The sequence below is a fragment of the Elephantulus edwardii genome, unplaced genomic scaffold, assembly GCF_000299155.1.
Source record: "Elephantulus edwardii isolate Elephantulus edwardi_28Jun2011 unplaced genomic scaffold, EleEdw1.0 scaffold00163, whole genome shotgun sequence".
Classification (NCBI taxonomy): Eukaryota; Metazoa; Chordata; class Mammalia; order Macroscelidea; family Macroscelididae; genus Elephantulus; species Elephantulus edwardii.
In genome coordinates this window covers 4,512,458-4,525,419 of record NW_006399913.1, presented here as the reverse complement: position 1 = coordinate 4,525,419, position 12,962 = coordinate 4,512,458, and the positions used below count along the sequence as shown (strand labels likewise).

Genomic DNA, 12,962 nt, shown 5'->3' with positions numbered 1-12,962 from the left:
ATTTTTTGGGTTATTCTTACTTCTGTAAAGCAGACACGGACAAACTACCACTGGCTGCCTGTTTTTATATAACCCAATGAACTAAGAGTGTATAGAGTGTTGGTTTGAAAGAAAAATACACAACAATGACTTTGTTTCTCATAAAGCTTAAAATATTATCTGGCTCTTTGGAGGAAAAGTTTTCCAACTCTTGTTCTAGAACAGTATCGTCTAATGATGAAAAGAATATAGAAAAATTTACTGTCCGGTATGATACCTACTAGTCACAATGTCTAATATGGACACTAATCACATGTGGCCATTGTGCTCTTGCACTGAGATCTGTGTAACTGAAGAAGTACAATTTTATTTAGCATCTTAATAGAAATAAACTCAAGTTTAAATGGCCCCACAAATATTGGCTACTTTGATAATGCAGATAAAAAAGAATGACACATCTTGAGCAGTCCTTTCATTGTCTTACTACTTTGGGTAACTCTACTTTTCAGGAATTTTGAACCTGAGTTGAAAAGATTCTTATTTAAAAGACTTTTATAAGGCCACAGGTCAGCAAAATGCAACTGCAAGTTTTTGTAGATAAAGTTTTATTGGGACACAGCTAAGTACACGTTTGCATTTAGACTATAGCTATATAGCGGCAGAACAGAGTAACTGTGATAGACTGTGTGGCCCACAAGCAAAAATATTTACTATCTGATCCTTTAAGGAAGAGTTAGCTAACCTCTGGCTTCAGTGGTTTCTAATTTTTCCCACGTGTACTCATTTTCATAAGAGTACATATTTTTCTTTTTATTAGAGCTTCGCAGATGAATTTTAAAAGGTGTATTTTATTTTATACTTTGACTTGTATAATTTATAATCAACAAGAAAATGCAAAGGGTTAAATAAAAGACTTCCAAGGAAAAAGAGGCTATAATGAGAATGATTCCCATCCTCTTCTACCCTGGGCTTTGCTTTAATTAGCTCTTGGCATATATTTAGATTTCCATAAAATCACAGTAATATTCTCTTTTCAGTCTAAGAATTGAGATCTGGTCCAAACTGTTTCTTCAGAGCTTTGTAAACTCAACATCACTACCAATTCTGAGTTTTAGGCTTAAAAATGCACCTATGCTCACTGGAATATCTGGTTATCAGCTTTACTATCCACTGGCCTAAATTTAAGATCAAGAATTAAAGTGATTCTTAGAATATTCATTACATTTTTTGAAAATAAAAAAATTGAAACAGTAAATATCTTTCTCCCAACAGCTTCCATATCTTTTCTCTGATTGTTATTCTTTTCTTTCTATAGTCTATTAGACTAGCTTTGATCTCTAGGACTTTGTTACTATGCTGCATCCTCTCTACAGATGTAATAGTGTGAAGCTTCTATGCTGTTCTAATTTAAAAAAAGGAATATATAGAAACACACAAAGTTTTTAAAAATAATACCAAAATTAAGAGCACTGGCTTTAAATGTTGCCTCCCACCAACTGTGCCTCTCTTTCATGTGGGTTATGTGTGGGGGCTATTATTTGCATGCACATGTTATATCTGGAAAAAAACCACGGTATGCCTAACAAAATACTTGGAATATGACCATTTGATCTATTTGGGGTGTGTTAATGACTACATGCACATTGCCTAATCAAATGTTTAAATTTGGATAATCTTATACTGTTTCACTGTGTTGAAAAATAGTAGTCTGATCATTTTTAAAACATCATTCTCAGGGAGGTCTAGTGGCACAAACCATAGTGTGTTAAACTGCTGAATATCTACTTCCTACTTTATCTCTCTAGGTTAATAACATAGTGAGAGCCTTAAGAAGGGGGCAGAGGGTTTGTACTTAAAGACAACTTAAAATTGTATCTGCAGCAAGAAAAAAACCCCCAAAAACAAACAAACAAACCCCCCCAAAAAAACAAACTGCTAAGAGGGATAATCACCTTTTCTCCCAAGAATACAGGGGGGGAAAAAAACATGGAGACACACACGTGTGCAAACACTTACTTACCCCCATCCCCTTATAAATACGTTAGAGAGATACTCTAAGTATTCTCCTAATAATCAATTCTCTAAACTAATAACTATGATCCTGTATGTGATTCTAGACAGCTAAAGTACTATATAACAAAAAAAACTAAAAATAAATTAAAAAATAAAAAGCTCAACCTTAAAGGAAGCCTGCATTAAAAATTAGGGACATTAAAGTTAATTTTTAAATTTCATCACATTATTGATGCTTAGCTTATTTTAAAAGTTGATATTAAAATCTGAAATAATTATTGCAATGCCTTAAAACTAATCAATGAATATGTAAAAAATACTTAGCAGTAAACATTAATTGGAAAAAACGTTAAGTGGTACTTTACCAACAAACATTTCATGAGTAGGTGTCCTAGTAGTAAAAGTGGATACATCTGAAGAAATGGGAAGGTGAACATCACCACTACTTTTTGTGAGGAAAGGATTTAAGCTTGGAATGGCATCATCAACAGCATCTACAGTAGCAGAGAAAGGATCTGTGCAGTCCAAGTGCATTATAGCGAAATGAAGAAAGGAAGCAAATTAGTAATGTAATTAGTCAAAAGGCACAATGCGAAAAAGTAGTAGCTATATTATTGTTTATTAATCTTAAATGTAAAAATACCAAATTACCAAGATGGAGGATGGCATTTAACACATTTTAAAGTGAATTCTTAGATGAAATATTTATGTGAATGTAACAATACAGTTTACTAAGGAAAGACTCTGTGTCCAGCATTAGGAAGCTAATGGTCAAAGAGATTAAGAACCAAAAAGAATGTATCTTCTGTGCTCAGGGTAAGAATATATTAACTTTGGCTGTTTAACTATATTTACTCAAACAATTGGGATATAGAGGGTAAAAGTAAAATTTTAAAAAGTTACAGGAATCTAAAATGGCACTACAACAATGTAAAATATTTTGGTAGTTCTTAAAAAAATAAACTAAAATCTAAAATCACCATATAGTCAAGCAATTCTACCATTAAATGTATATCCAAAAGATGTGGAAGCAGGAAGTCAAGTAAATACTTTTCCATCAATACTTAGAGAAGTACTATTGACAGCCAAAAGATGTAACAGTCTAAGTGTACAACAACAAAAGGATATATAAAATGTGGTATACACACACAATGGAATATTATTCATGAATACAAGTTTTAATGAGTAAAATTTTAATACATGCTACAGCACCTATGCACCTTGAAAATACCATGTTATGTCATGTAAGTCACAGACAAGAACACATATATTTCATGTACATGGGATATCTAACATTCAAAGAGATTTAATGTCAGTTAGAGGATATTAGGGACCAGAGATAAGAAAGGGAAGGTGGTAATGGAGAGTACTATTCAGTGGATATACTGTTTCTGTTTTGGCAAATGGAGAGTTTTTTAAAGAGTGGTGATGACACTGAGTATCATTAATGTCACTGAATGACACACTTAAAACGGTTAAAATTGTTAAGTTTTATGTTAACTATTTTAGCATACACTTTAAAAAAATGCACAAATAAAACAACAGAATCAGAAAGGAGAGCAACAGTAAATTAGAAGAAGATATTTCTAACATCTGTAAATAATTTGCATAGGCTTGAAGGGAGGAAAAAAGGTAAAAGAAATGTATTATGCTGGGGAAAAGGATTTCAGAATATTAAGAACAAAGACAAAAGGCTGGATATTTAGCAAACTGGGAACAGCTATGAAAGCTTAGATAAAATTTTGGTTTTTTATATGACTTCTTCATAGAAAATAATAGGAAATGCTATTTCTTAATAGAGCCACAAAGCAAATATGTATTATTATTATTATTATTATTATATCCTACATTAAAAGTTTTTCTAGAATCATTTAGTGTATATATGCTATTCATTCTCCCTTTAAGTTTATTTAAGAAGTAAAAGAGAAAAGAAACAAGTTTAAGAAGTAAAAGAGAAAAGAAACAATAGCAAAATAGTAATTTCTCTCTTACAACACAAAGACCAGATTATACTCCTCCACTATGATAATGTAAATTCTTGCCTCTACTGAAAAAGTGTGGCACCATCACAGTATTAGGCAGTCTAGTTTATTCTACAGAAATTAAGATTAACTAATAGGGGGAAGCACCCAATCTCTAAGATAAACAACTCTCCCTAACTTTAAAATGACTTAGGCTCATGGCAGCAATTGTCAGGAGCTCCTAAAGAGTTATGTTTTTTGTTTATGTGTTATGTGCTATTAAGTTTGAATCAAGCTGACTATGACAAATGCGCCTAATCCAGGTCAAGGTCTTTGCAATTACTTGTTATGCTTCTGAGAGCTGGACAATGACTAAGGATAACAGAAGACGAATTGAAGCCTTCAAGCTGTGGTGCTGGAGAAGAGTCTTGAGCATACCAGGGACTGCCAAGACAACAAACAGGTCTGTCTCCGAGAGGGTTTTTCCTTGGCGGCTAGAATTCTGAAGCTCCATCTCACATACTTTGGGCATGTGGCCAGGAGAGACCAAGTCCTTGGAGAAGGATATCATGCTCAGAAGCAGAGAGGGACAGCACAGGAGAGGAAGACCCCAGTTGAGATGGATTGATACAGTAACTAGGGCAGTGGGGGTTGGTGTGTCAGAATTAGTCACATTGGCTCAGGACAGGGAAGGGTTCAAAGCTGCTGTAATAAGGTTGTTATGTGTTGCAGGTGGCTTGATGGCACATCATAATAGCAGCAACATATTATATTGGCTGGTATAAGTCTCTTGTTTAGAATCAACAAGACCCCCTGGATGGTCTTTGTATTTAAAAGTCAGTTGTTATTATATTTTGGAGGAACATTCTTTTAAGAGGTCTCTTCTGTTAATATGCTATAGTGAGGTTAACCTAGGGTTGCTATAGTACTAAACCTTGTGCACTGGTATGTCAAATGCCCTAATAGTTACCCATGGTGGACAGTGTTTGGTAGAGCTCCCAGTTTAAGGTGGGTTTGGAAGCAAGAGTGGCATCCACTTCCTAAACAACATGCCTCTGGAAACTCTATGAATTTTGAGAAACAACAATAGTTACAGAAAGGCTTGAAGCCTTTTATTCATAGGGTTGTTGTGGAGTTGTGCTCAATGTGACAGCAAACAATAATTTCTAAGGACCAATATAGTGTAGATACACTTTCCTTCAAGTCAGTAAATTGAACTTATATTCCACGAGTCCAAAATACAACTGTTTGAAAAGCAGAATATTAAATTTCAATAATCAGTTCAAATACAACAGATCTTTTAAATAAATCTTCAAAAAATTTCTGTAATAAAAGATAACTCCTATAGGAATTAAGTTTTCCTATGGAAAATCGGCTCATATTATAAAATAAAAGCCTACAAGTTTTCAACACAATTATTTAAGAAAATTCCAAAATACATTTATTCAAACTAATGCTATCTAACATCTTTCCCAGCAATTCATCCTCCAAAATATTAAATAAGTGAGGAAAGAACAAGAAAAAGTCAAATATAAAGTATAAAATCGTCAGTCAAACATATTACTTTGCCTTTTGTACTAAAATAAAAACAGCAAAGATCACTATAATCCCTACTTGCCTAAAAAAGTAGGTGCATTAAGTTCAGAGTTGACCAATGAGGTTCAAAGTAGTTTTTAGGTATTTAATGATGGAAAATTTTTTAATATACATTGCAAATATATTGAGCAAGTAAGAAATACAAAATACTTTTATAGTTTTTCCACACAAAAGTCATAAAAGAAGTCATTCAGAAAAAAAGGACATGTATTTCTTTAACAGATCAATTTCTAAGAACAGACATGCTTCAAAAAGGTTATGGTTATCTGCTGTTCTACTAATACTATTTCACCTAAGCACTTAATTTAAAATTATGGGAAAAGAATATGCATAAATACAAGCAAACACATGTATATCTGATCAATAAATAAAGAAAATCAGCTTTGAATCTATTTGTCAGAACACTATAGATAATTTAGGTGATATTAATTTACTAGTGTCAAATCAACACCGTATAAATAATTTTTAAAGTTCAATTAAGAAATGATAAAGATTGCAGTTACTGCAAATTAAGCTTCAGCTAAGCTTGCAACGCTATTCTACTTATTTTAAACCTTTTTAAATGTTTTCTTACTAAGAATTTTTTATATTATAGTAGACATTTTAAAAACACAAAAATTTACTACCAGGATAAAAATAACAAGAGTTATTATGATAGACTTAAAGTGCTATATACGTGACACTTATTTTCACACAAAGAAAATGGAATGCTTTAAAAAGGAAGTATTAAATTCACCAAGCACAATATGACAGGTTATGTGAATTGAGGCTCTTAAAGGATCATTTTTATTTAAATTTTGAAATCTTGTCTAAAATATACAACAATGACAGAGTTGACAATGACTCTCTTCTTTTAGATCTGCTGTATTCCAGAGTAATAGATACTCAAGTCTTTTCAAGGCTCATTAAATGAGATAAGGGGACTAGGTTAGCTTGTACCTTGCTCTCACAGTTAATTTTTTGGGCAGAAAATTAAATATCTTTCATGTAATCACGGATTTGTTCTTCTTAACTTTACCACTAACCTACATATATTTGGGAAGTACATTACATCTTTGGTGCTTATAATAAGAATGAAAGTAAATTATCAGGTCTGTTATCAGAATTTATTTCTAGAAAATAAACATAAAAGAATGAGATTTTAGAATTATATTTTAAAGATAGTAATTTTGCCTTGCTACATACTACATAAAGGGAGCTCAGGAGGCATATTCTGTAAAGTGGTAAACTGCTAATCTAAAGGTCACACCTCTGCAGTGGTATGAATCTACCAACAACTTCTTAGGATAAAGGTGAACAATCTCCTTTACACAATTTTTTGCCTGAAAAACCATGAAGGTTCAGCTATAAGTCAGTTCTGGCCTGTTGGCAATGAGTTTTAATACTCTATAAAATTAGCATGAAACAAGACTTTAAGTTGCATACTTATAGTGTTCAGGTAAATGGTAAATTTCAAAATGCCTTTAGGAATTCACTGTTAAGATCAAAGGTTTTGACACAAGATTTATCTTTTAATATAACTGTAATTTAAAAAATAAAACCTTGGTCTGAATGTCATAAAAAACTATGCTGGTTGAATGAAGACGTATAAAAGAGCGTCACTTAAAATACTGTACAATTACTTAATTATTCAGCAGTCAAAATCCTGAAACTATCAACAACTTGTAAGCAGAATTGTCCTTTGGTATCCTCAGGAGACTAGTTCCAGGCTACATGCTAATTTCACTTCTTTCACAGAAAAAACTGAAGAAGCTTAAGTCTTTATTAAAAACAGCACAGTGAGATATATAACTACTCACATATCCTCCCAATCATTTCTAGTTAATACAATGTAAATGCTGTATAAATAGCATTCTACAACTCCTTTTAGCCTCTGATAAGCTCCACTGGCATAATGCCTAATGGATCAAAGTTGCTAAAAGAAATGTCAGCAGTTCAAATCCATCAGCTGTTTCTGGAGAGAAAGATAGGCCGTTGTCTCCTATACAGATGTTCAACTTTGGAAACCTGCAAGGTCAAGATGATTTATAATTGGCTTACCAGGGTTTTCTGGGATTTTCTAGCCTCTGAAGGATTGCTTTGACTATTTAATTCTCATCACTTGAGTATTTTCAATTTATAGTTGGTAGAATAAGAATATAGGGAACTCAAAGGTATGAGGGCTGACTGTAACTTAATATGAAAGTGAAAACAGGCTTTAGTTTTATGTAAAATGTGGGGAATCAAAAAAAGATCTTCCCCACATATAATGGTAAGTTTTTAAAAAAATAATAACTGCTTTTGCTTCTGTTTCCACTGCACTGATTTGTATTTTTAGTACTTTTAGGAGTCATGGCCAGTTAAGTATTAAAATGAGGAAACTTTTTTATGTAACAGTATACAAAATAATCTAAAATAAAAAACTAAGTATATAATAAAATGTATTCCAACATGTTTATTCTGATATAAATTACTATAATTTTTCCTACTAACTGGATATAGATAATTATTAGATTGAAAACACTCAATAATAATCAGGAAAATATTAAGAAATTCTTAACCTTAAATTGCAACCTTCAATTTGTTGCTCAATAATTTCTATCATTTTACTGATTTATGCTAACCTATCATTTCTAAAAAATACAGATTTAGCTAAGTGAAACTAACAGGAGAGTCCAGTTCCTTTTTTTCAAGGTAAAGCTCGTATCTAGTAAGTCTAAGAACCTAGTGAACCCCTAATGTTTCATCATCTCTGCTTTTTGCTATAGCTTCAAACTTTTCCAGGAGGAAAAAAAAAAGTCCATTCATCCAATAAACATTAACAGAGTATTATATATTAAAACATGTTGTGGGTATTCCAGATATAGCGGTGAACAAAATATTAATAAAGTTCTGCTTTCACAGAACTTGCATTATAAAATATGGACCATAGCCTTAAAAGTTCCAAGAAAAATAAACAATTTTATCTTTGCATTGAGATTTATACCTATCAATTCAGATTTTACATGTGTACCAATAAAAAATTCCAAGGTACTTTCCATTATCTATTCAGACAATGCTCTTCTTTCTCAAAATACCTCCTTCCTTTCTTTAACAACTTCTAGGTAAACCAAAAATCTACTCCTGTTTGGCGATTTTGATACATAGTGCCCACACAGGGCAGAGAAGAGTTGTCTTATTGAGTTTCCAAGGCTATAAATCTTTGTAGAAACACTTTGTTATTTCTTTCTCTTTCACAGCAGCTGATGGGCTTAAACTGTTGACCTCACAGTTAACAGTGGAGGGCTTAAGCCACTGTACCACCAGCGGTCCTTAAATTAATATATGCATACACAAACAGAAGAATCAAAACTAAGCGCCAAAAAAAAAAAACAACTAAGCAAAATTCCAAGTAAAACTGCTTCAATACTGACAGGAACTACAGTCTTCCTCCTTCAACAATGCAAGAAAATGAAATACTCAAATTAGGATAAAAAACATTCCTGTTGGTATAGCAAAAAGTATTTCTTTGAGCAGCAAAATCTGATAGGTCTAAATTAAGTAAAAAATTTTAAGCACAAATATCATAAAGTCTGGCATGAGATTCCCAGTCCGAAGACTGTGTGACAAAAGCATCTGTGTTTCACTAGAACTCTATTACTTATAAGAGATTCCCCACACAAATAATTTTATTTTTAATAAAGAATAAAAAAAAATAGTAAAGAATCATTATGTATGTTTTTATTACTGAATAATAAGAACATTGAAACATCAACACTGAAAGAATGACTTCAAATTTCACGTATCTGGCCCTTTTTCATTTTATCTTTATTAGATCTCATTTTAGAAGTTTATTCAATCTTCAAAATTCTATTTATAAACAAATAAAATGTCTTTAAGGGACACGATTATTTTACTACCATCTTATGATTTCTCAATTTTTCATGTAATAAGTGTAACTAAATACAATCCAAATCATTTTAGCACTACAGAATGGGGAGAAAGGACAGCAACACAACATCCTGTATAGAATTCGTTAATGCTTACCTCCCCATGTACTTGCTACCTGAGAAGCAGTTGACATAGAATGTACAGATGGGTGAAAAGTTGGCTGTTGTAAATCAAGCAGATCATTTGGCAGCTTTGATGTGCTAAAAAGAGATTTTGGAAATATATTTTACGCGTCAGGTTAATTTTGCATCATTCTCAATTGAAAAAATTGAAAAATATAACTGAGGACTAAAACTCAATACAAATCTCAAAATAAGGAAGGTACAAGAAGATAATTTCATACACTTCATGCTACACAGGTATCTTTTCCCAAAAAGGCTGAGAGAAAAAAATTCAAGTATGATCTAAATTTACACAGGATACAAATAACTGCACTTCCTGATTTTCCCAAGTAAACACTGATTTCCTCATTGAGACAAAAGTAACATAATTACAAAATATAAAACCACAAAAATTTAAATTTTTTTCTATTTTTAGCATTCAAAGTAAATGAATCAAAGAACTTGTACATGCAGATATTTGCTATTATTGCCCCTAGTAAAATAAATTAAGTTCTGAAGATATATTTTAAGTGTAAAATAGTTTTGTAAATAGCCTTTTTTATAAAAATACGTCAAAAAAGTACAGGTCTCTCATTCACCTGTTCCCTTTATCTTTGAAAAGATATGCTATGAGCTATATATTTTAACAATATAATCTCACTGAATATAGTTTTTAAAACCTTTATTGTTGTTATGTACCATGGAGTCAGAACCAACTCATATAGTTAAAAACTTTCTGGCAGGTTTTCAGAGGGTGATCACATGGGAGGAGATCTCTCATCTTTCCCCCACAGAGCAGCTGGTGAATCCAAACTGCATGTCTTTGGGCTGGCATTTTAACTCCTTCCCACAAATCAAAAGAGCTCTGTTAGAATCTCTTAACATGACAACTAAACATTGAAGAAAAAAGACAAATGTATTTAATGTGTTCGAGAAACAGAGTGTAAAATAGGCATTATTTAAATGCATTGAAGGATTTGTTTGCATTATCATTTACAGGGTATTGGTATATAAGTGAAATAAACAGTTGATTAGGTCTTTAACCAATAATTGTGAATCCTCAAACATTCACATTCTTTCCATTTGGCTGTTCCAAACTAGAGTGACTCCTTTACGAAGTTACCAAGATCTTGGAATAGATTCAGTAAATATTAAAGAAAGCACTACAGGGAGCTCTGGTGGCCTAGTAGCAAGACATGGTTCAAGGCCACTAGCTGCTCTGTGGAAGAAGGATGGGCAGCCTCTTTCCATGCGATTAACCGCCTCTGAAAATCCTCCAGAGGGTAAGCTATAGGTTGGTTGAGACTAAACGGTACACAACAACATACCAAAAAAAAAGAATTAAGGGCAAGCTGAAAGATAAACTGAAAAACACTAAGAGAATATTAGGGCACAGTTTAGTTAAAACTCACTCTGAGCAAGGACAAAACTTTTTTGAGGCTGGGTTAATAAATAACGACAAAAAAATAAAAGAAGGGAGAACCCCTACCTTGATCTATGGAACTCTTTATTATATGCAAACCACTGTGTTATAAAGCCTAGTCTCGTGGGAGCTTAGTATCGCTCTTTAGAAGATTGCTCTTGTTGTCTATCACCAAATCAGGAATGATACATAGTTGACCCTCTGGCAGGTTTGCAGAGGCAGTAAATCACATGGGAAGAGACTGCCCATGTTTTTCCTGTGGAGCAGCTGGTAAATTCAAACCACAGACCTCCATACTATTACACCACTAAAGCTTGCTTTTTTTTTTAAGATTTTAATGAAAGTTTATAAAGACCTTGGATTTCCATTTATTCACTGTTGCACATATTTCTCCTTGCCTCCCCTCAGTTTGCTTTTTTCCTTTGGATAAAAAGTTTTTTCTTATTATACAGGCCCCCCCCCCAACCACCACTACTTTATTATGCAACTCTTATTCTGGACCCTTGTCATGCCAATAATAACCTAATCATATATTCCTTTTGAGCTTTCTGTGGGAGCTTACAAGTAATTACAATACCTGACCCCTATCCTGGACTTACTGAATAAAACTCTCTTTGAGTGTGAGGCTTAGATTGTTGCTGGGTGCTCCAACTCACAGTATCCCTGTATACCGAAGAGTGAAACTGCCTGGTCTGGTCTCATTCTTGTTAACTACAGCTGTGCTTAAAACCCACTGTTCCAGTCACTGCATCACTGTAAGTTTTCTTCTTTTTTTCCTGTCTCCTTTTCTAAGCACAGATTATCTAGGTTTAATAACATTCCCTCCAGGTAGTTTTTTTTTTTTTTTTGCTTACTAAAGCCGGACAACACCAATCTAGACCATACATTAATTATATGACGGTGGTATGTGCTATTCAGACACGACCTTCTAGGGTCTTACTAACCAGGCACACCCAAATGATGGCAAAGTCCTTCCGCCAGACCCCCAGTTCATCTGGCATGTCCGCTCTGTTGACCCCCACGTGGGCCCAAAGAACACAAAAATTGCCCTGAGCCCTCAAACCTGCCATGAGTCAGAGTCCTGATTCAGCTGACATTAAATCTTCCAAGGCCCTAGGTGGGACATGACCTTCCAGGGGACCTTCCAGGGTTGCTATGAGTCGCCTGCAAATCAGGGCACTTAACAACAATAACATCAACACTGAGAGAAAGATCAGCTGGCCCAGTGGACAGAAGGCAATGCTACCAAGCCAAAAGTGGGCGACTTTTAATCTGCGGCCCTCAGGCCTGTCTTTCATTGCTTTTGTTCAGATATTCCTCTAGGTCGTATAGCCCTGGTATACAAGTTGCCATACAGAGGTCACTGGTGGTTGCTGTGAGGCTGAACACTGTGGCACTGATGTGTCAAATGCGTTAATGGCTGGTTACCCAATGCAGACAGAGAGTGGGGTGGAACTCCCCAATTAAAACAAGCTTGGAAGGAGAAGTGGCACACACTTCCGTAACAGCTTGCCTCCGGAAACCCTATCAACCTGGAGAGAGGATGAGGGATACCCAAGCATTGAGGACTCTCCTTCACAGGGTCACTATGAGTTGCCTGCGACTCGAAGGCACTTAAAAACAAACTCATAGCTCATCTTCCAGCAGGTTTTCAGAGGCAATAAATCACACAGAAGGAAACTGTTCATCTTTCTTTCATGGAGCAGTTGGCGGATCTGAACTATATCCCTTTGGGATGGCAGCACAGCTCCTTACTACTAAACCACTAGAGCACTGTACATCATATAGAATCTGAAGTCTTAAAGTTTAAGAAGTTAACAGTACCAGGACTCAAACCAGAGTCTGACTTCAAAAGCTCTACTTTAAAATTCATTAAAGAAAAGCTAGGAACAACACTAGAAGTCCTAATCCACAACATAAATAGTCTCCCAGTATCCTGGAAAAGCTACAACCAGGAGAAGATAACATAGATGAATGGGA

General features: G+C 34.0%; 1 protein-coding gene across 1 annotated transcript in view; it reads right to left on the bottom strand.

Annotated features, from left to right (window-relative positions):
* The window catches only part of PICALM (phosphatidylinositol binding clathrin assembly protein), a 138,933-nt gene that overhangs the window by 35,061 nt on the left and 90,910 nt on the right, over nt 1-12,962 (bottom strand). The window contains exon 12 of the mRNA XM_006895264.1: nt 9,555-9,658. Coding sequence (XP_006895326.1) covers nt 9,555-9,658 — 104 coding nt within the window. The remainder of the gene's footprint in view (nt 1-9,554; nt 9,659-12,962) is intronic.